The 24,485-nt window shown below is 38.1% G+C and overlaps 1 protein-coding gene across 1 annotated transcript in view; it reads left to right on the forward strand.

The window, feature by feature from the left end:
- The window catches only part of ARID5B (AT-rich interaction domain 5B), a 174,902-nt gene that overhangs the window by 81,750 nt on the left and 68,667 nt on the right, over window positions 1-24,485 (forward strand). The window contains exon 4 of the mRNA XM_011370225.2: window positions 3,333-3,563. Within this exon, the coding sequence (XP_011368527.1) occupies window positions 3,333-3,563 (231 nt within the window). The remainder of the gene's footprint in view (window positions 1-3,332; window positions 3,564-24,485) is intronic.

Below are 24,485 nucleotides of genomic sequence, written 5' to 3' on the forward strand. Positions count from 1 at the left end.
TTCTTTGAAATCCTAGACAAATCACTTGGGTATCTGGATCTCAGTTTTCTCATCTCTGAATTGGGGGATATTAACAAGTAGTAATGCTACTAATTGGGTTGTTGTGAGGAACAAAAGAGATATGTTCTTTGAAAGACTTTTGTAAATTTTAGTGTTTTATCAGTAGTAGTATTTGCTCTGCATTCTAAACAGGAAAAGAGTCCCTCAGTCTCTGATACTTTTGGTCAAGGGCTTTTTTATTTGCTGTCTTCTGTAACACCTGCAACAATCCTGGGATAGTGGCAAAGACAAAGGAATTTGGTCCTGTATTCTGTTCCAGGTACTATGGTGGTTGCATAGGAACACATACCTGAAAACTGGTTTTATATTTTATGTATATATATATAATATATATATATTATATTATATATATATAATATATATTATATATATTTATATTTATATATTTATATTTATATATATTTATATATATTATATTTACATATAATTATATTATATATGTATAACATATATATAATATAATATATATATATAATATAATATAACAATATATATATATATATTGTTCGAGAGAGAGAAAGAGAAAGAGCGTGAGAAGTCAAAATGCAAACTAAATAAATTACTATAAGTCTATGCAAAAAGCTAAACTCAGAGTCAGAGTTTCCTGGGCCCCTTAGAGATTCTGAGTCAGTGGTTTCTAGTGAGACCCGGAGTCTGCCTTTTTACAAGCACCCTGTGTGAATCCAATGTGGGCAGTCCCAGCAGCACTCTTAGAGATATTGTATCCAGAGTGAATGGACATCGTAGGATGTATTTCATGACTTGTGATCAGAAGAAACTTGCTGCTTTTCTTCCAACAGGAAGAGAAAGATTCATGGCATGGCTAGTGTTTTTTAGAAACTGCATAAAGAAAGAGGGATAATGGTTTCAAGCTAGGATGAGATAGAGAGAAAAGAAAAAAAGAAAGAGGCCGTTTCTAAGCATAGAAGATAGCCAGGAAGCTGATTCCAGCCAGAGCAGAGAATTAGGAAGATGTTAGAAATGGCATCATCATGAAAAATGGTCAGTGAAAAACAAGAAAATGAGGGAATAGAAAGGAAGTGAAGTGGTCCCCGGAGTCTAGGTGGCATCTTCTATAAAACTAATTCTGAAGCATCCATTCTTCCTCCCTCATTCAACCTGAAAAGCACAACTTACTCTATGTTATTTCAGGAATACTTGGAGAACCAGTACAGCTACTGCCCCATCCCAGAAAGTCAATAGCGCAACCAAGATAGAATTTTGGAGTCAACAGGTATTTGCAGAGTATTTACTACATACAGGAGATGGTATTAGGTGCTGAGTATGCTGAAATAAGCCCGGAGAATTCGTAGTTATATCCTTCCCTCTCACCTTAGACAATCTTGGGCAAATCTTAGCCATCTTGGACAAATAGAGTGTAATAATACAATTGACACATTGAGGTGTGCTTCTGCAAACAGTATTTAGATACTTTGGAGTTCTGATGATGTTTGGTGAATATTTCCACGAAAATTTTTTGTGCTTTAACTCTATAGAAAACACAGATTTGACTCAAAGTGTGAACTATTATCTTGATCTAGCATGTCTTGTGGCATATATCAGCATCTCAAAACTTCTCTTCATTGTAAATATATTTCCTTTTAATTAAGTGTGCCACCTGACAAAATGGCTACTCACAAACCAGACAAGAGTCTAAGAAATGTAAGCTGTTAAAAGATGACATCCTGAAAGCAGCTAAACGTCTCCATTCTTGAAGAAGTCTCCAGCCTGGGGAACTAAATGAACATAATTAGAAATACATCTGGGTGTTGGCCTCCTATCTGAAAAGGTCACATGCACACCTTCCATTGGTACTGGTTATGTTCAATCATTATGTTCTGCCTTCACTCATTCGTTTCCCACTGGTTACCAGATGGCCATGATAATGTTGGTATCCTTAACAACTATCTTGTGCAATTCCCTGCAGCATGGTAAGGGCTCAAATTATTGAGTGTTTTCCTCTTTGGATAAGAAGTAACCTATCGTGGAATTGCTTATTAATGTCTCGATGGTGTAGTTATGAAGAATGATGGCAAACTGGTCAAGGTGGCAGGCTACCAAAGGGCAGTGTTTGCTGTTTTTCAAGCTTAAGGTGAAAGAAAGTTTCACCCATGCAGAATCTGGTTTGTATAAATAAGCACTTAATATAGTAAGGTGTAAATAAGCATTAAGGTCATTGTGAGAGGGAGCTTCATTAAAGTTGCTGAAATGTTCTCCTGAGTTAAGTTGGTTCTGATAGAACTCTTTCACAAGGTTGCTCGGGGAGTTCTCGCAACGTGGTTCCTTGAAATGTGCCAAGTTACCAGATGGATTTGAGGAACATTAGAAGATAGGGGGTATGGGGTGGAGGGAGGACAGAGAAAAGTAGATGTATCAATCAATTGGGATAGATCATGCCGCAAAAACTAATAACTCCCAAGGCACGGTCTCACTTAAAACAAGAAAAGTTTCTCTCTTACTTTGGTTGTATGTCCATTCAGGGTCAACCAGGAACTCTGTTCCATCGCATTCTCACTCTAAGACCCAGACTGTCAGAGTTGCCACTACCTGAAACAGTACAGATGTCCAGAGTAAGTGGAAAGAGAGAGTATGGTCAGTCAAACACCGCCTCTTAAAGTAGCCACTCACCTCAGTCATATTTCGTTGACCAAAACAAGTCACACAGCCACTTGACTCCAAAGGGCCAGGAAGACCTGGTCTTTCTACAGGACCATAAAGTGAACCAGAAATATTTGCAGCACTAACAACCACCAGAGCAGATGCTGATGCTCTTTAGACTGTAGGACATCTCCTAGGGGAGAGACAAACTTTTCAGTGCTGTCAGGCACTGAAAGATTATTTAATTCCTGAAAAAGGGCTATACCAGACTAGAAATGAGCATAAAGAAACTCAAAAAAATTCTGATTTTTTCCAAGATGATGACTTTAATGCTTAAAATATGTATTAAATTCTTTCGAAACAGCATTCGATTCTGCTGCTTGCTGGTGACCCACACATTGCTTAATCTGTCTATAAGGTCATCCCTCTCTTTCTTTCCTCCACTTTTTCTTTTCTCTACACGTAGCCTGAGGCTTTTTGTGAATCTGCACTGGTGATTGGGGCTGAGAGGATTGCATTAGCCCAACTGTGATGGAGATGAACTGGTATAAGAGTTTTGTTGAAGACGATGTTTTTAGTATGAAACCAAAAGGGATTGTTGAAACTCTGCCATGGCCATGGCAATTCTTTATTGGAGGGAAGAAAGTAATGGAAGTGTTTTCTTGTTTGTCTAGGAGAGGACGAGGAAGAAACGAACGTGATAGTTCTCAGCTACCCTCAATACTGCCGGTACCGCTCAATGCTGAAACGCATCCAGGATAAGCCGTCTTCCATTCTAACGGACCAGTTTGCATTAGCCCTGGGTGGCATCGCAGTAGTCAGCAAGAATCCTCAGATCCTGTACTGTCGGGACACCTTTGACCACCCGACTCTCATAGAAAATGAGAGCATATGTGATGAGTTTGGTGAGTCTTTTTTTTTTCCTACATGAAACTTGTGTGTGCGTGTCTACTTGTTTTCAGTTCTTGTAAGAGCAGTGATGGGGAACAGGGCTTATTTTCACAAGCCTAATGTGCCACCCCACCCCTCCCAGCCCCCAAATTATTGTGGTATAAGGTGTCAGTCATTGTCTACTTGGCAGCCTCTGTTTACCAGGGTAAAAGATTATTATTTAGAATTTGTTGTTCAATATAGAGTCTGAAGTTGCTTGGTCAACCATAAAATTGGACTTTAAGACGGGAAGCCTTCATGTTAGTTCTTTTTTAAAAGGCTTCAGCTATTCAGATATTGATTTTTTTAACTAATATATCACTTTTCAATATTATAAAAAAATTTGAAAATGTACCAATTGTAACCATTTCAATACTATAAGGTGAATAGATAAATGATAGATAGATACCCATATCCTGAATTTTTTCATATATAGATCCCTCTATATCTCTATCTATATATCTTTATCTATTCACCTGCGGTGCACAGTATGTAAAGGAATATATATTATTTAATAAATATATATTATTTAATAAAAAAGTGCATATGTTTATACACTGTGCCCACCAAAGATGGATATATGCAAACATATCTTTATCTGCACCTCTGCCTAGCTGATCGACCATGTGTCTCTATAAATAGAAGGGAAGGAGGAGAAGCTATATCATCAGTTTGGGAGACTTTGCATGATGCAGTGAATGACCAGAGGCAAGCCAAGATCACCTCTCACATCTTCATTTTCTCATCTGTTTGTTGAAGAGATTGGGTCATATCTGTGGTTTTCAACAGGCTGGGCAGGGATAGCAGAATACCCTGTGGGTGATTTATCAAAATGCACATGTTCCCTGGAAATTCCTATACTTATAGAGGCATAAACAACTCCCACCCTCGCCTTCCCCCTTTTCTGGGAATTGCCATAGAGTGACCAATATGATGATTGAGCCTTGCTGAATTCCTCATGGGTACCTGGGTGAAGAGGTCGAGATCTTGTCCTAAAAGGAGCACGGGATCCCTTTGGGTGTGAATATTTCCCGATTCTGTTGGCTAACAATTTATCCCTAGTTTGCAGATTACTCAGATTCAGATTATTCTGCTTAACCATCACGGGCCTCAGCGTGGTTTGGAGAGTCCACTGAGTCCTCTCCAATCTAATTATTCATGACTTTAGCAGCCCTGTATCTGCTGTGGGAGAGATATTTTTAAAAGGAGGGGTGAGGATGGGGGGATGAGGTATACTGATCCAAGAAGGAAAGGAGAGAAAGAAGAGAGGAAGGAGACGCAACAGTTCATTGGACATGACTTTTTTTTTTTTACAAACTTTTCAGATGCCTTTCAAAATTCTGGCTTGTCAAATGACTGTCAATCTATAACAGGGTAATAGTGTTTATACAAGCTTTTTCCTTCATCCAAGAATAATTTGTCATATTTTTAATTCTGAAAAAACCTTTATATTCAAGTAGATAAATGGATGTATCCAATACATCTTTTTTTTTAAAAAAAACCCTCTGTTTTCAGATCAGCATTTACAAAACTTCCCTTTTCAATAGAGTTTGAGTTTTCCTTCCATATCCCCTACTTGCAAATCCCCCTTTCTGCTTGCTGCTGAAGAGGTCTCTAAATTCTTGACACAAAATAAAACTCAAAGAATGGTTTCTCTCATTTAAGAGTATTCAAAATTAGAGTTTGACAATGTAATATAATGAAAAAATGTTCTAACCTTTTTGGCTAATTTAAGAGTTATTAGTCATTGAGTTTCAAAGCTGTCACATCTAGAATTGGTAATAGAAAGGAGTTCCAATTCAACAGTGATCACAATAGTTAAGAGTTTCTAAATTAGCTTTAAATGTTCTCACAAACACAGGCATCTGATTTTTTAATGTTTTCCTGAACTTTCTTCTGGTATAGCTAATTTTAATGCTGTTTTTCTTCTCCGGCCTCTTGAGTGGAAGCTTTCTTTTGGAATAAAGCTATCTTTAAAGAGCTTATAGATGGCTAGTTTAATAATTAGAATATGAGACTCTTTTTTTTTTTTTTTAGTTATATATGTACTTCAAATAGTTTGTACTTCTTACAGTATTGCGTTTTAGTAAGTGAACAAAAAAAAGCTTATTTTGACCTGACTCGAACACCTTCACTGACATCCCTCCCCCACCTTCCACTTTTGGTCACGCTCTAAATTTCCAGAAAAACCCTTTTAAACCTCCAACTGGTTGTATTCAAAATCAACATGAGTTAAAGGGTTTGTTAAAACGTGGGGTTGGGTTTCTCCAACCAACTAACAGTTGGTGGAAGAACATAAATTTAATTAGTGACTAGCATTAAACAAATGTTCCTAATATTAAACACTGCCAGATGACTGAAACACTTCTGTCAGATTACCGTGAGTGCCAGGGGGCCCACAGATGAATTTCTACACAGTATATATTCTGTACCACACGTTCGGTGACTTCAGTAATTGGTCAAATGTAATTTAGGTAACAGTATGCCTGGGCTGTAAAAATCAAATTTTATTAGCCATATCACCAGGTGGATGAATGGTAGAGCTGATGGCAAAGAGTTTATAGCATTTAGCAGCTACACCTTTGACACATGAAATTCATAAATTGCCATAAAATACCTCCAAGGCCCTTCTCAAAAGGACAGTGTCTACTTTCCTATGATTAAATAATGTTTATTTTATTAACTAATATATTTTTTGCTTTCTTCTATTAAATGGGATTATGGAGTAGGGTTGGGAGGGGGTGCTCAAAAGATAAATGGAACACAGTCCCTGCTTGTTTTGATGATTTAAAATCTAATTGGGGAAGACAGGATTAATACACCTGAAAGGTTAACTAATGTTACAAGAAAGTCTGTGATTAAGAAGTTGGTGAGTGTTGCAGAAAGCAAGTACAGTAGGAATTTTGCGGTGGGTTGGGCCTAGGGAGGTGGAGTGGCTGGAGATGGTGATCATGGGGAGGGATCAGGGCAAGCCTTATGGAAAAAGCAGGACTGTCTGGTTTTAAAGGATAAGGAAAGAGGTTATCAGAAAACATTGAAAAATATCTAGATCATTTAAAATTTATGTCCAGACTTTCCATGTTAGGAATGGCTGCCTTCCCCTGGGTCAACTGTTGGCCTCTCTTAGGTTTCTTTGCCCTTAGTCATCACCGTCAGTGGGCCTTGCCCTCTAGGTGAGCTTTATAAATGGCCTGATGCCCTTTCTACCAGGGGGACACGCATGTGAGTCCCGCGGACCAAGGCCGGGATGAACCTAGGCAGTGCCTCTGTTTTTGGAACTGAACGTTCCTTCCTGGGCCGGGAGGCCCCACGTTTTCTCTGTGTGCTGTACAGCTTACTTGCATTCCCCGGATTCATCTCTGAAAATGAGCTTTGCGCTGCGTGACGACCTCGCCTAACTGCCCAGCTACCTCCTCCCTCCCCACTGTTACAATGTTGTCCACTGAATAACAAGTTTAATTGAATAATAAAAGTAAGGCATTGAAATCTACCATGAATCCCTATAAATAAATTCTCCGTAGAATTTTATGAAGCTGTTAATGAAAAGTTTGATTAGAAACTATTAAAGAAGAATAGAATAGATGAAATTTCATCATTTAGTCCCATATTACAGTAGTGTCATTCTGATTTTTATTTACATTGTGAAATTCAGAATAGAGTAAATATATCCTGGTTTTAATTAACTATCCTCTTTACTTGGGAAAGGTTATTTTAGGCTTGAAGGGTTTTGATAGCATACCATCTGCTTTCTTCACTGCATTTTATTCAAGTCCTTTCCTTGCTTACAGCAGTGTGCAATGTCTAAACCTATGACATAAGCATAAATTGAATCATATTAATGGTAGGTGATTGAAAAGCTTCAGCCTCGACATCCTGCCCACATTCTTCCATCTTGTCAGTTACAATGCTCTTAGAGGCAATGCGCTCTTCTCTTAGCACAAGAGAATTGGCTATTTTTAAAACTAAAACAACGACTCCCTATTAAAGCATTATGAAAACTGGTTGCATTGCACATGTAGTTAGGAAATGAGATTGTAATAACATGAGGGGAAGTGACATTATAAATGACAATTTTTTCTTATACAAGTCTTTACCCTATGCATAATTCCTGCCCCCACGGTCCTGTTATAATCTGCTAATATAAGGCATTCTCCAACAGTCCCCCCCCCACCACTTTCTTTTACCTCTTTTTATAATTCAGTTCCTCTTTAGTAAAGCACATACTGTCATTTATATTGTGTTATTGTCTGTGTTGTAGAGAAAACACACACACGTAAACATTTTGTCTATTTTTCCTGTAGAACAATAAAATGTCCACCAGTTTATAATGCACAATGTTTACATTACTATCACACAGATTGATTTCACATGTGCAAAGTGTTGACAGCTAAAGCCAAACAGAGGCACACACAGTACAGTAGGTAAACGGATAACTTTAAGGTACTGGCTTCTATCAGAGAGATGTAAGGTGGACCCAATATGCATAAATGAGATGATGTCAGTCCTTAAAAGTGGATGGAAATAAATAAATTGAGATACATCTTATTAAAAAAAAATAGTAAAGCATGTGGTTTATTTCAGTCTGAGTTTTGAATTATAGAGACATAAGTAGTGCTTCTAAGTTTTTTGGAGTTGTAGGGTGTGTGTTTGTGTGTTTCTTGATTAAGGAACGGGATAGCATTAAAGAAAGGATATGGTAATTCACCTGAAAAGAACAGAGATGAGATGATTTTGGTCCATGTGTGTGGAACATCATAATCTCTGACCTTCAGGGAAAAGAAGTTGGCTACGTAAATATTTCAGAAATAGCCCAGGTTTAATCAAGGCTCAACTGATTTGCTGTGCCTCTAGGTGAGTGACATAAGGTCCCTTACTTGTCCTGTGTTAAAATCAAGCAGTAACAGCCCACTCGGCAGGCTCAAAGTAAGTCTGTATTAACTTGATTAAAAAAAAAAAAAGAAAGTCCTCTTGATAAATGAAGATTCTCTACTGTTTCTATCAGGTTGTTAAGCCTTGGACAACTTGTCATCTAAACAGATTTTACTCTTTAAATAATAAAGAAATTATTTCCCTAAGGCTCCAGGACTCTTACTAGATACCTTAATGGAAAAGAAAAGTTTTCTACTTTTTATAATATTTTAAAGAGGCTTTTCTGACTCAGAAGTGAACTTTCCCTTTTCATTTTCTTGTTGGGTAAAATAATGACATTATAGACAAAAGAAGAAAAAGCAAAGAGAGGGTGGGAAACAGAAGAGAAGACAAAACTTTGACTTAGAAAACTGAGGACGTATAAAACTATTTTGAAGCATAAAGGACAAGCTGGACTCTGCCTCTTCCCCTCTAAACATCACGTGTTTTTCTGGAATTGAAAGGAAAGGCAGTTGTTTTGTTAAGGATCATGGGAATTTATAAGTGAGTAAACATTTTTTTTCTTGCCAAAGTAGGTTTCATGGTCACAGTGGATTTCAGTGATCAGATGGCTTTGTTCCTGGCCCATGTCCACGTTCAGGTTTTTGAGGCCTGCCCGGGGTGCCCACTGATCTCCCAAATGATAACAAAGCAGACATTTCTCTCTAATTGAAGCCAAGTGAGAAAGGAGTTGTGCCTCTTTACATTGCTGTTTGTGCAAAAGACTTAACCTGTAGAGATCTCACTTTGGAGGACTGCTTTGTCCTGGATCTTTTTTAGAGGTTCTGTTTATCATTAGAGAACAGTCTAACCAAGACCACTCTTGGTACCTTCTTTTTATTGCATGTGCTGCCAAAGTAGAGACAGAGCGAATGTTAAGTTCATCAGACAACATAGTAAACTAAACCCAAATAAATCTGCTGGTAGAGGTGTGTCAGATGTGCTCTGTAATACACGTAACGATTAACATATGGCCTTGGCTTTGGGGACAATAAGACACAAAGAGTCTGGAGAGCAGAGTTCCTTGGGCAGAGGCACTGGAAGCTAGGGTACCATCCATTTCTCTTGGGGGGTTAATGAAAAAAATTATGTTGCTACTGTAAACTAATTTACAGAGTCATGATATATGGAATGGGTAGGATTAGTGGGTTTCTCTTCTATTTTTGGAACTTGAAAGGATACTTTAAAATAACTGTGGACTCCTTTTGTAGCTGAGTGGACTCAATGGATTATTAAAAACTGTTTGGACTCACGAGTACAATAAACTCTTGTTCACTCCAAAAGAAAGGATCTGTGTCTATACTGGCTAATATTTCACCTAGCATTTCATCTAGAAAAGCAAGAAAGTTATATCCCATTACATTTGCAAGATCAACATATTTCTCTCTAGGCTGAAATGGATATTTTTATCAATTAAAAAACACACACGTACAAACTATAGGAAAGCCAGATCATCGAAAAAATCACAGGCAAAGTGCTGGGTGGGGGTAGGGATGGTGGAATGAGGTTCAGGATAAGTCTGTAGTCACTTGATTTTTAAAATCCTCCTGATGAATGAAAATTCTCTCTAAATCCCTTCATTCTATCCTGTCATGAGAACTGGATTGATTTAAGTTCAATCCAGTAGGTGGACTGTAGGTGAGGCTGTCCGGGAATGCTTAAGAATCCGACACAGTGCCTAACGCTGTGCCCTTAATCCATTCATGCTTTTCACCAATGTCTATTACATACCTACCATGTGCCAAGTCCTTTTCTGGTTCTTGTGCACACCGTTGCCAACGAGACAGAAATTTTTCTCACTCTTTAGGAATTTACCCTGTAGTATGTGGGGAGGGGAGTGGCACAATGCAGGTAGCCACGGACTAGACTTCGCAGATATAGACCATACCTTACAGGGTTGTTGTGAAGATTAAATGAGTTAATGACTTAAAGCACTGAGATGGTACATGGTAAGCGCTACTTAAGTACTCATTGTTATCCAAGTCTTCTTATATTCTCACACCACCCAACACAACCTTAACCACATATTGGGTTCCTAGAGGTTCTTCAAAAATCACCCACGAAATTGTTTCATACCTATATAGACCGCTGGGAATAACGAGGTATCATTTGCTACTAAAAATCATTCAACGTTTGCTAATTCCAGAAAGACTTGTTTGTCCTTCTGCATGAAAAGTGTTTCTCCAGATATCATGGGTCTGCCTCCTTCTTATCGTTCGCCCGCAGCTCAGATGTCTCCTCCCAGGGAAGCCTTCTCCTTTGCACAAGTCCAGCTCTATCTCATCACCCAATGTAGGATTATCTTCCTATAACACATCGCTATCTGAAATTAACTCTTATATGTGTTTCTCTATATATGTATACTCTATCTCCCCACCTCCCCACCCATGCTATAATGTAAGCTCTTGATGAGCAGGGAACTTTTCTGTCTTGTTCACAACTGTGTGCCCAGGAACCAGAACAATACTTGGCACATAGAAGGTGAGTAATAAACATTGGTTAAATTAATGAATGGATACATGCATGCTGTATGTCAGTATCATCATTCTCCCTCATTTTACAGATAAGAACACTTAAGCACAGCAATGTTATACAGCTATCAAGTGGCAAAACCGGGACATGAACCTAGATGATCTTGCTCCACATCCAAGCTCTTAACCATTACACTAGATTGCCTCCTAGATTACCATGGACCTAGCTCAGAAATATCTTCCAGTCTCTCTGAGAAACAGATAACTGATCTCCAGGTCTCTGGATGATGAATGCATAATAAGTTCTGCAAGATTTAGAGAGCTCGTTGCATGTTGGCGTGGTTAGGAAAGGAATGACCATAAAGATTCAAAATCTAAAAACCATTTGGTGACAGCTGCTATCCTCTCTTGTTTCTATTACCGCTGTCTCCCTGCTTTAGCCCATGCTGTCCTTTGGTCTCTTTTCAACAAACCAACCAAAGTTATCACTTCCTTGCTCAGATCTTCCAATGGCTTCCGATCTCAGAGAAGCAGATGTGAATATAGAGCTCTTTGAGAACTGAAACTATTTAGAAGTTGAAGGGGGCAGATAGTAAACTACCCTGTGTTCTCAGAGACTCTTTTTAAGAAACAGGATTGCAATGCTTACAGGACTCCACCTCTCTGTAATTTTCTGCCTAGAATACATTGGCTTTCCCAACTTGGCATCCTTCTTTAATGAAAAAATTATAGGTCTAATTTCAAAAAATGAAATGTATACAGGCTTTCCTGCTTCTATCACTTCTTTATTCCTATAACCCATAAATCATTTCCCTTTTTAAAATTAATTTCACTTGCCATGATTTGGTAATGGGTTTTTGAAGGAGGCGGAGTAGCCAAGCTCTTGGCACCAGAGCCACCTGCACTGTCTGCTCAGGAAATCTTCTCATCGCTGGCTGGCATGGGCCTTGATTCCAATTCCATCATCTGGGCTTTATGCTCCCTTTGGAAGTTGCCTAGAAATTCTCTCCCTAAGAATCTCTTCTGTGAGTAGCCTTTTTGGCTCTCCAGTCACCATTCTGGAGGACTAAAGAACAGATGGAACTTGCGCAGAAAAAGACTGGTATGTTCTAATGCTTCCTGGGTACTTTTTCATTCATTCATCCATTGAGCACCAACTCTGTTTAAGAACTCCTGGCATTGTTGGGATATTGGTCTCTGCTCCCAAGATATTTAAAAATCAAGTTGACTGAGATAAGACATAGAGCAGTGGTCTACTACAATTATCTGTGACTCTTAACAATCCTGCATTTTACCATGAGCAACTTTGTGGTAACACAGCTACAAGGTCACAGATCTAGCATGTTGCTGAAGGGAGAGTGAGTGTCCTCACCATCCAGTCTGCTAATCCCAGTGGGCAGACTTTTCCACCACAAAGTGAGAGGAACATGGAGCTAAGAGTCAAGAGTTATTCTGATGTTCAAAGGAGATGATAGCTGCCCAACTTTGTAAATGGGAAAGCTTTGCATTATAACAAACACTGTAAGGCAGTCTGCTAAGGGCTAAATGAGGTGGTTAAAATATATATGAAAGAGGGCTCAGATGTCAGAAGAGGCCTCTTAGAGGAAGTAGATCTTCAACTGGACCTTGAGGGATTCAAAAAAGAGGAAGTTATTTCAGGTGAGGAGCTGGAAAATACTCTGGACTTTGAAGCTCAAAGAAAGGGATTATTTCCTCTGCCATTTTTAGCTTTCAGCGTAGACAAAAAGAACAGCCTCCACAAACAAATTTTTTTTCTTTCTAGAAGATCTTACCTTCCTCCCTGAAGGAGCACATGTTTCTGAGTCCTCCTCTCAGAGGCCTTATTGTGGTTAGGGCCCAGGGGAAGTCTCTCAGAGGAAAAATCAACTTGTCTCTTACTAAATTGAAATTTTTTTCTTGGATCTACAAGAAAGAAAAAGAAGGATGCACCAACTATGCAGTAGAAGGTAAAGGAGTGAGATGCCTGCTTGGTTTCTCAGCTGTTTAAAGGGCTGCTTCTAGGTTGAAAGGGTTGCTTCAGAATAATCATCTTTAATACTCAAATTTTTGTCCCTTCTGTGTTATTCAGTACTTTTCCAAAGTTTGTTTTTTCTTCTGCTTGGTATTTAAGTTCATAAATTGTATTGCATTTTCTCTTCACTAGATTCTAAGCTCCTAGAGAGGGTAAGAATTCATGCCTTACTCATCTCTGTATCAACATGTTTATTGAAATTAAAACAAAACAAAACAAAAAAACACTGCTAAATTCTAGAGGGCTTCAGATCTTCATCATTTTATCTCCTTTCTTAGAAACACGTATTTCTTGACCTCAATCTTTAAGCTTTAGTTTATTGCCAGTTGATTTAATTCTCAGAGGCAAGCACATAGCTCAAAAGAACTGTTTTTTCTCAATATTTACTCAACTTTTCAAACCATTGGAACAGTCTTCATAAATTGATCAATGTCTTTGATTGAAGATTGTTCATTTGTTATGATACTTTACAGACCCTGGAGTCTACACAACCTAGAAGGGTGTTCTTTCTGAGGAAGCTAATGAGTGTCTTTAAGTTAGATCAAATGGTAGCCAGCAGTCAATACATTGACATTTTCAGTCTTTAACACACAGATATGAATTCCTTGTAAAAATCAAGGAATAGTGGTCAAGCCATTAGCATACAATGCTTTGACAAGTGGTAAGTCAATTAGCATACAATGCTTTGACACAGCACAGATCACAGTTCAGGCTAGAATCATATCATATCAGAAAGTGCTGAGAAAGAAAAAATTTAGCCAGTATAATGTTTATTATTAGGAAGATTACTTGGTGGATGGCACTTATGCCCCAAGGATACTTATGGCTTCCCTGTTATTTGTAGATGAGGATGAGGCCTTTTATCTCTCGGGATTCTGAGTTCCATGGAGGATCGTGGGTGAGGGAAGTTGACAAAGCACAGGGTTTAGCTGGTCACACTTCTTCCTCACAGTCCCAGACATAAACATTAGGTCTTTAAAATAGGAGACTATTTTAATAGAGAGATCACACACAGTACAAGAAACTATGCTTTTTCAGGGTACTGATTCCCGCCCTATCCCCAGCACATACACCTTCAGAGAGAGAATGTTGGTACTACTAGTTGGTTCTTTTGAGATTTGTCTTTACAGTTCCCATGAACATATCACTGGTCCCATGCTATAGAGAATGCATTCTGTCCCATAGTTCTTGAAAGAAATAAGTTGAAATGTGCCAGGACTAGAAGAAACAAGGATAATTGTGGAGCCCCCTGTTAAATTGTCTTGACAACCTTTGTTGCCAATGTCATTTGTCTAAGCTGAGGAGGTGCCCTCCCTCAGAGATGCAGAGAGCTAGGCCCTGCCACTCCCATGTGTGGCAACTGCTCCCACCCGCAGACCTGCCATTCACATCTCACAGGAGACGAACGAACTTCACAGGGAAGAGCACTCCTCATACTTTTCAAAGGGTCTTCGCCCCGTCCGCAATGCCTCTGAACAACTCCATGTAACCAGGAGGACAGGTGTCATTAACCCCACTGGGCAGCTGAAGAGCTGATCGGAAAAATCATTGGCCAAACATTGGTGTGGCAGTGGTGAGACTACAATGGGATTTGGGCATCTGCTTTCCAACCTGTGCCTTTAATGCCATTCCCCCGAATGTGGTCCAGTGCTAACAGATGGGACATCACAGCTGCCAAGATTCTATGCAGCAAACCCTCATTAACCAGAATCTTCAGTTAACCAGATGCCCCCCTTTTCCCTCATCCCCTTCGTACGGTATTCCAAGGATGAAAAAAAAAAAGTAAATGGTAAAAAGCAGTTCATTGCTTTCCAAAATATTTTTCTCATTATGCAATTTCTGTAATTTCTATTACAGAAAGTATAATAATAATAATAATAATAATAATAATAATAATAATTGACACTTTTCTGAAGTGTCAATTACAGAAAGTATAATAATAATAATAATAATAATAATAATAATTGACACTTTTCTGTGAGCATCTATCATATGTCAGGCCTTATAAAATCCTTTGCATATATATCTTACTCCTTAGAGCACCCCTGTAAGGAAGCTCATATTAACCATCACTTCACAGGGAAGGAAACAGAGTTTAAGAAAGGTTACATCAGCCCAAAGTCACACAGCTAGTAAGTGGACAGGCTGGATTCCAGTTCAGGTTTGTCTGGCTTCAAAGCTGGTATGCTTATCCACTCTTTGTTGCCTCCCTAAATAGCATCGATAATCTCATCAGCGTTCATCTATTTCCTTCCAGTCTTTTTCCAAAGCATTTTTATTTACTTGAGAACATTTTATATATGCGGCTGTTGTATCTTAAAATTTTACTGATTATAAAACAAGCATTTCCCCAAATTATTATAAACATTTTTATAAACACCATTTTAACATTTGCATAATACTACATAAATGAATTTATCAGGGTTCACATAATCCCTTTCTATTAGAAGGTTATCTATTATTTCTTCCAGGGTTTTGCTTTGTTTTGTTGCTTTAATGTATAACTACCAGTATAATGAGCATCTTTATATATAAAATCATCAGCATTTCAGTGGTTTCTTTAGGATAATTTCCAGGCATCTCTTATTGACAAAATTCTTTTACTTCTAAGCAATAGCAGAGATCTCAGATAATCAGAGCTAGCTATGGGCTTAGTTTACAATCAGCCCTATCTGCTGAACCTTCTTCAGCTATGGTTGTGAACACTGAGAACCAGTGTTTAGAAGGAAGATCCAGAGTTCTGCATGGCTCTAAAGCACAACAGGAAAAAAATTTCTTCAGCAAATACTAGGCTTAGGCAAGAAAGTGAGCTTAGGCAAAATTTTCATGTCAGCATCAGTCTCCTGAAGAACTTACTAAAATTTTGATTTTTAGTCTCAGACCTCCTGAATTTGAATGGGTAATGTCTTGTTACTAATATTTTAATTATACTTAAGATTGAGACTCAGTGTTGTAGGAATGCCTAAAGTTTGAGTCAATGGCAATGGTAATGGAGAATGGCAGTTGACAAATAATTATTACTGCCAGCTCCTTCTTCTTTAATTGTTTCTGTCCAGGTGTGATGGAAGGACCATTGATTCTCAGCTGGTGGTGACATGAGTTTTTAGGGTATGATGAGAAGTAGCAGCAGAAGATAAGGTGTATTCCTTGGGCAGTTACAAGCTCAGGTAAAAGGCCTTACCTTAAGTAAAAGTGCAGAGCCATGATTTTAGAGACATATTTTCTACGGCTAGAAATTAAGAAAAAGCACAATGCACTAGAGAGGGCACTTGACTAAGAGTCAGGAGAACTGGGTTCAGAATCAGACCCTCATACCAAATCGGGGCCTTCAACAACTCAGTTAACTCTGTGTGTCCATGTCTTAAATGCAAAATGGAAGGTTGGACTGGACTTTTGAGTGTTTTTGGATCTCAACCCCCTTTGAAAATCTGATGAAAGCTATGAAATTTCTCATAAAAATGTGCACGCAAATGTCATCATCATCATCATCGTCGTGGCTTTGAAGAATGTTATTGGCAAAAATTAACATATCGAGCAAATATAGAAAATTCTGCATGGATTTTTCAGGATTCACAGACTATGGAAAACTTTAGATTAAGAACCTCTGGGCTGAACAATCTTCAATATCCCTTTCTGTTCTCACATACTTGCATTCTATAAGAGAAACAAATAGTGATCTACAATGATTCTTTGTTAACTAGGACAGCTCATTTCTTGAGAATTCTGGTTAATTAAAAAATAGTAATAATAACAATAGCTCATACCTTTTATTGAGAGTGTACTATGCGTCAGGCACTCTGTTAGGTGCCTAAATATAGTTTGCATCCCCAAATGATAATCCATTTAATGAATTTTATTTAATATGATTAATCACTTCAGTGAAACACTTAGTGAAGCCTACTTTAACATTTATCAAGCACTTACTACATGCATTGTCTTCTTAAATTCTCACAATACTTTGAGATATAGGTATTGTTACTCCTGTTTGGCAGGTGAGAAAGCTGAGGCTCAGAGCTGTTTAAGAAAGTCATCCGACAGAGCTAGTTAAGAGGTGGAGCTGGAATTCAAACCGATTGTACTACACAGTCAGTGCTCTTATAAGGTGTGCTGTGTTGCTCTTTTTAGTAGACTGTTTACTCTTCCAATTTACTTAAATAATGATTATAAGAATCTGACCCAAAATTTCGGAGACTTTTGTCAAATATATAAGGCAATGTTTCTACATGGGTAGCTAGCTACGTACTTCACACTCACCTGCGCAGTCTCTGCTTCCCCGTGCCTCAACAATGTCCATTTAGTGATTCGTGTGAGTTTAAACATGGCCAATCCCCTCAGCCTTGTCTGACATGCATTGAGCACCTGCTGTAGGCAAGTCGTTAGACTGGGAAGACTGCAGAGTTTCACAAGTTTTGTGCTTTCAGCGAGTATAGCATCAGACCTGATGTTATACCAGTGTGCACCACTGGGTCTGTTCTCCTAGGTCAGTGTGCTGATTACAATCTAGTTTACCTAGGGCAAACTACAGCCCTCAGGCCACATCTGGCCCATCGCCTTTCCATAGAGTTTATTGGAACCCTGCCATGCCACACTCATGCGCTTCTGTCTTATCTTTGTCTGTGTGCTACAAGGGCAGAGTTGAGTATGCCCCGCAAAGCTGAAAATATTTATGCTCTGACTCTTTACAGAAAAATTTGCTGACCCCTGCTAAAGACCAAAGAACTAGGTACTATATTTCATCATATCTAAGACAACATTGTAATACACATCATTTTTATTGGTACCGCTAAGAAATAAAAAGCATTATAATTGTAAAATACCATCAATCGAGAGATCACTGAACCTGGAGACATTGAAATGTGAAAGAATTGTGCGTCTTGCAATCGAAATTAGGTGCTTTTCAGAGAGATTTTTAGAGACATTTAAAAAATGTAAATATGAATTGTCTTAAAGACTATTTTCCCCTGCCCGTAAGTGAACCAGTGTGTTGACGACCCATGAAACCTATAATAACAGACCATGTGATGGGACCCAGTAAATTAGGAAAGTGCTGGCTTTTTGGCATCTGTCTTCCCAAAGACTGTTGCTATTAATGAGTGGAAAAATATTTTGGCATTGTTCTCTGAGACTATTTTCAACTCCTGTTAGTATAAATATTTAGGGTGTTTCAGTACAGTGGCTTGTGTGGCAGTAAAATTGTTAGTTCTTTTATCTTAGGGCTGCAATATTTAAACAGTGTGCTTGTTCTTAAATGTGTTATGAGTCTATGTACGAAAGGCTTTGTAGTAGTTTGAGATGGGAAGCTTCTCAGATGCTGCTTATGGTCAGATTCTTACCAGCCTGAAAAATATGCTAATTACATACGAGGCTCTGAGCAAAGAAAGTAACCTCAATATGACAATTTTAAACTTCCTCAAAACAAAAACAGACATCACTTAGGGGGAGGTAGTCATTAATGCATAAACACTGTGTGCCTCGTATTTGGACATAAAGTGACCATTATGTGTACATACGTTTGTATATTTACATCGACTGCCCAGATAGCATCTATATTTGAGAATATTAAGTCATGGTGTTATGTTTCGTTGTTTTCTTCAAAAATAGAAATTTAAGAATTCTGAGTCAGGCCACTTATTTGGCTAATTCAGCTACAGAGTAAGTTATTAATGACCCCCAGATGTTGTTTATAGTGATTGGGTATTTTCAGTTGTGAAATGATATTTTCTTTTTTTCTGTGCAAGTGATATTTCTTAATATGCTGTACAGCGTCTGAATAAAAGTTTGATGGCAGAACAGTTTGCATGTCCCATGTAATTGCTTCTAAGTGAGCTCTTCATTCTTCACATTTTTAGCTCTAATTGCTTTTTTTTCCCGTATGTCTAAAAATAAATATTTGCAAGTTTTGCGTTCTGCTACTCATTGTAATACATAAAATATTTGTACACTGAGCAAAATTCACTGATAATGTTTGCAATGGGCTATTTAGAGAAAGTAAGGTTTGTGTGGTAAGAGGAGATAAAATACGTTTTTATTAGTATAAATGCCAAAGAAAGCCATTTATCATATTTTGAAAGAATATTTTTAGAGGAGTAGCCGGATTATTTGACCTCTGGGACTATTTAAATACATTCAGTTAGAAAAAGAGCCCCAGAATCAGAAATAGTCTGTTTTGCTATATAATGGATATTTTAAAGGATCTTTGGAAGGTGGCAATTAATTTTTGATTATCAGGTACAGAGACCCTACTATGTAAATTATCCAGGTCCCTGATTTCCTAGGCAGGTCTCCTCTGCCTGCATTTGAATTAATTCCAGCTCATTAGCACCTCCACCTGAAGGTTGGCAGAGAAAAGGAGAAGAAAAAATGAAATCACTTCTGCTGCTCTTAATGGCCTTTGGAAAGAATGGATCATGAATGAAATAGAAACCGTTGGGGAAAATAAGCTCTTGGATGTTCTGTGTTTTCTTTTATCCTTGCCTTCTTTCGTCGACACAGATAATCAATAGCTGGCTTAAAGACTTTTAAATGAACTCTACATTGGAAGACTTTATAATAGCAATATCATTATTCTCTTTATACTCCCAAAGACTGGGTGAATTCCAGAGATGTAAATATTGTCTAGTCTCCGTGTTGGTATGTTCCTGAGCTTTTTTGGGGGGTGGGTGGGGAAAACCTTCCTCTGATCAGTTTTTATGCACAGAAGTTCCCTCCTCCCAGCTCCATATTAAAGGTAACAATTATTTGTATTGTTCAGAAATAAACATCTGCTTGGCCACCGTATCTTATGGTCATGTCTTACCATCCTTGCTTGACCTGACAATATTTTGCATTAATGAAAATTGGCAAGCTTGGTCTTCCTCGTCATGCTTGCTTCTTAATGCGTTGCTATATTTACAGTTCACACAGAACAATCTGTGACAAAGGTTTGCTTTTATCAGAACAGCTGTGGGATTTATACCATATCTCAAGGTTCTATTAGACGTGACAATAAAGTAATTCTTCGATGTTTACATTACTCAGCCATCTTTTTGATTTGTATTCTTTAAGGCATCCTGGCTACAAGCGTCTCAAATTTCAGTCCCTCTTTTGGACCACCGTGCAGCCCAGAGCTTTTGAGCTTTGTCTTGGAAGCTCCTTCCATCAATCAGAATACCAAATTTACATTGTTAGGTTCCCTGGAGGTGTTAGAGCTCTGGATTCAGCAATTATTGTGAATAAGAACCTTGCAGCTAGGGTGAGTGCCAACATTCCAAGTGCTAGCACAATGGAAAAGAGAAGTGGTTTATGTTAGAATATGGTCACATTCTTCTGATTAAACCTACTCAAAAAAGACAACATCGTAATATTTTCCAATGACTGTTTATCATGAATTACGTCAGCCTTCGTTTAAATTGCTATTATTTCTCCTTAATGCTTCTTGGTGCCTGCATAATTTACGGCACTGGCAGCCTCGGGACTATGAAGTAACCTTTCACAACCAACACACAATAGTAAAGAACATGGCGTTTTTGTTGTTAATTATTATAGGACTCCTTTAACTTTTACAAAGTGACATAAAATATTGTTGAGGTATTTATGGTTCAAGCTACTTTTACATGGATCTATTTTGCTTCTGGCTAGTTCTTAACTAAAGCAATCATTTGTGGTTATTAGGCCGCCGGAGATATTATGTCAGAACTGGTTTAAGAGTATTATTATGTATCACATGTCATACACTACATGTCAGCACTTGAGGCTGTCTTTCAATAAAAACAAATGTAATTTTAGTTTCTGCTCTTTTAGGGATTGGCGATTTGTAAGTTAACCTGAGTTCACTCGAAGGTGTCCCAACTGTTGGGGAGGGAGCCTGTCTCAGCCTTCCATCATATACTGTTAGTCTCTTTCCTGTGGATTTAAGACCTTTCCAAAACAAACTTTGGCAAAGGTTTAATTCAGAGTGAAGATTTGCTTCTGGGGAGCAACAGAATTAGCACGGACTGGTTAATTGCCCGTGGCTGAGCTGGTTTTGATTTCCCCATTTTGTGGTTTTTCTTATAGATTTTCTAAGTCCTGGGTCTTCTAGTAATGGCCCTCTGAAGGGAGGAGAAGAGCCCCGGCCCATAGGAGACCCTGCCTCACACATTCAAGGAGGCTACCCCAAAGTTCTGGAGTGAAGTCCTGGGTAAAGGGTGATAGAAACAAGAAGGATGGGAACACGTTTGAGTTTCCACAAAACTACACTTTGAATTAATATGTCACTCCCCTGGGTTCCAAATACTATGCATATTTTCCAGTCCTTGCTTTTTTAAAGCAAGAAAGGAAGGGCGTGCCAGAAAGTTTTACAAAGAATGAAAACACATTAATGACTCATGTGAACAATTACTGATTTTCTTAACATATAATTTCTTAATTACTGTCAACCAAAATAATTTGCATGATAATATTTTCCCCCTCCCCTCCCCCATTTGTGTTTAAGAGCCATAAAATAGTGATCAAAGAGCCTATTTGATCAATAGTAGAGAAATTTAACTCCTTAATTCTTAGTGGATTGATGGGACTCTGACACTGGATATTCTTTAGAATAATCACCTCCAACACAATGGGCAAAATGAGCTTTCCAGTAAAACAAACAGCTTTGAAAAGAGCTCGGGGGCATTTTCTTTAGCTCGAATTCAAGGAGGAAATTGTGACTTTTATGAAACTTGCATAAATTTACATGTATCCTGTCAGAGTTTTAAAATTAGACAACATGCCTGAATGCCCTGGAAATGAGTCTGCCATCCAGATTTAGAGTGCTTTTAGCTTTTTTAATTAAAGACATTTCACTAGCCAACCCCAGAGAAGAGAATTAAGCATTACATAAGAATGTAGCAAAGTTTGAGATTTAATGAGTGAATATTACCAATTTATACAGGAGATAAAAGGTGTGAAAGGAGCAGTTGTTGGGAGTTTTCTGCCTTTTTTTTTTTTTTTTTAATGTAAAAAAAAAAAAAAAATGGAAGAAGTGAAAAGGCCAGGCTGCCATTTGCTGTAGCCCTCGTTCTGGAACTGGTTCAAAGCTCGCAGAACTGACTGTGGGGCTGTGAGGCTTGTTAATGAGCACTCTCATGGCAGTGAACAGGGATCACGGGTTTGTCACATGAATATATATATGTATATATATAACTCGGAAGATAGAAGGCAAGAGTTGTTGCTGCCATGTGGTTGTGAGAAACCCAAAACAATTAAAATTATCCTAAAGACCACATTTATAAGAACTAAATGAACCCTACAAGTGCTAATTTTGAATTCTTAAATAACTGCTGATCATGAAATATAGTTATTGAAAATTGTTTTTAGCCACACATGTTATACCATTTTAAAAACTTAGACTAAATACTGTCAGCCTGTGTTTGCTTTCCTAGCATGTTATTCGTTTATTGAGAAATTCAGAATCTAAAACATCTGGGAATAACTCAGTGTGTGCAAAGTCATCTTTCAAATGTATATATTTCAGAACTTCTTTTGTGTGTTTATTTAGAAATATGGGAAAATTCTGTAAACATGTTCTGGAATATATGTAGCATTTTAATATGAAAGGGAAAGTTGGCATAACTGAAAAAACAAATTTCATTTTCTATAAATATTACTCTGTTAGAGGAATGAGTTTCTGAAATTAGAAAATTCAGATTATGGTTAGTGATATTTACAGGGACGTAGCTCTCTTTGCCCTGGACTGAATGTGCGAACCACAAGGTCCATTCTGGCCCTTTCTGGAGTGTGTTTATGTCTAAATAGAGGAGTTAATTTATTTCAGCATTTCAAAGCCTAAGGTGGAGCTGTACAAACCCAACGGCATAGATGAAATAAAGCACAAATTGGGGGGGGGGGGGCTACCTCACTGTGGTGTTAATAGGTCTCTGGCTAGCTCACTTATTTTACAGCTGGGCCTTTAAGAAACTGGTGCCATCAGCACAGTCACAACAATTGAGAGATGATACAACATAGAGAGAAGTCAGAGAAGGGAAGTTATTAATGATTTGTAATTTTCTCCTTTTGGGAAAAGTAGAAATAAGACGCAGTATTACATAGCTTCACATTTTATAACCATTTTAGTAGCTCTAAAGCCGGGATAATTCTCCTGCCCCAAGTTCTCTAATCCTCTTCTTTTTTGAAATAGAATTTGTTCTCTATGATATGAGCATAGTTTATAAAATTAACTTCGTTGATGTAATCGAGTGGGCTGGACTAGATGAAGTCTTAAGCCCTCCAAACATCACTTTTTTGAGTTTCTAAAACCCATGCTATGACTGACGTTTTCCAGACAGCACTTGGGTTCCCAACTAAGGGACATTCTTCCTTTTTTTAACCCACTAGGGCATGGGGGGCTTTGAAAACCTCACCACTTTCCTTGTGCCCCACAGCCACATTCCTCATTTGTGGCTTTGGCTGTGGACTTGACATGACTTAAGGGCCATCATTGAAAGAATATGAAAGTCATTGTGTTTCCCACGGGCAAATATTCGCTAGGTCTTATAAAGAATTAAAATGACAGAAAGAAGGTAGGAGCATACTTTTTGGCAAGGAAAATGACTAATAATTTAAATTAAAAACAAACCAGAAAACAAAACAAACCAAAAATCCTGAGTGTGAACAATCTGCAGAGATCTCTTATAACTGGAGTACAGTGTTAAAATTGTTCATTGACCAGAACAGCAAAACCCATTGAGCCAGTATCACTAACTTCTCATCTATTTTCTTAAGAGTTTAGATGAGGTCTCTAGATCAAGGAAATACTGAAAACAAGCCAAAGAGACATGCGTCTGAGTTTATCTCTTTCCCCTTTCTGGACTTTAAATACACTGAGGCAAATCTCCCACCCTTCCCTAGCACCTAGTAGGAGTGGCAAAACTACCTGGTAGTGGCTGATTCAGAGAAGACTGTTTTGAGGATTTTAGCCCATTGATGTTGGCCAGGTCACATCCTTTGCTATAGACAACCCTTATCTGTTCATTAAAATAATATGGCTCTTTGGATGTACTTTGTTAGTAGATAGTCAAATGTTTGAAAGTAACAAAATGCTTATTAAAATATCCATTAGTTCCAACTGTCCATGGGTTTGCACCTTAAATTTAAGTGAGGGATCTCTTCCCCACAGTGCCTCCTTCAGCCATCATTCATAGTTTATAAATGACTAGCCCCAAAAGAAGTATTGCTTTCTTCAGAGTTCCATGTATATATTGAAAAGTCCTTTTCAACCTACACACAACAACTTGACCAAGAGCATTTTATACACACATAAGCAGGTCATCACCACATTTTGAGGCATATTCTTATACCAGGAGAATGACATGCTGAAGAGCCAAAAGGATTGGTCAGTTTAAAGTTGATTTGATGGGGGAAGAGGCTAAAGATTTAGAGCAGACCATCAAATCACAAGCAATAGACTCTTGTTCAGATCAGGGAAAAAGAGGGCAGAATGGGGGTGGCGGGGGACAAAGAAGAATCAGATAGCTGTGACTCTGAATAGA

Source organism: Pteropus vampyrus, unplaced genomic scaffold, assembly GCF_000151845.1.
Source record: "Pteropus vampyrus isolate Shadow unplaced genomic scaffold, Pvam_2.0 Scaffold165, whole genome shotgun sequence".
Classification (NCBI taxonomy): domain Eukaryota; kingdom Metazoa; phylum Chordata; class Mammalia; order Chiroptera; family Pteropodidae; genus Pteropus; species Pteropus vampyrus.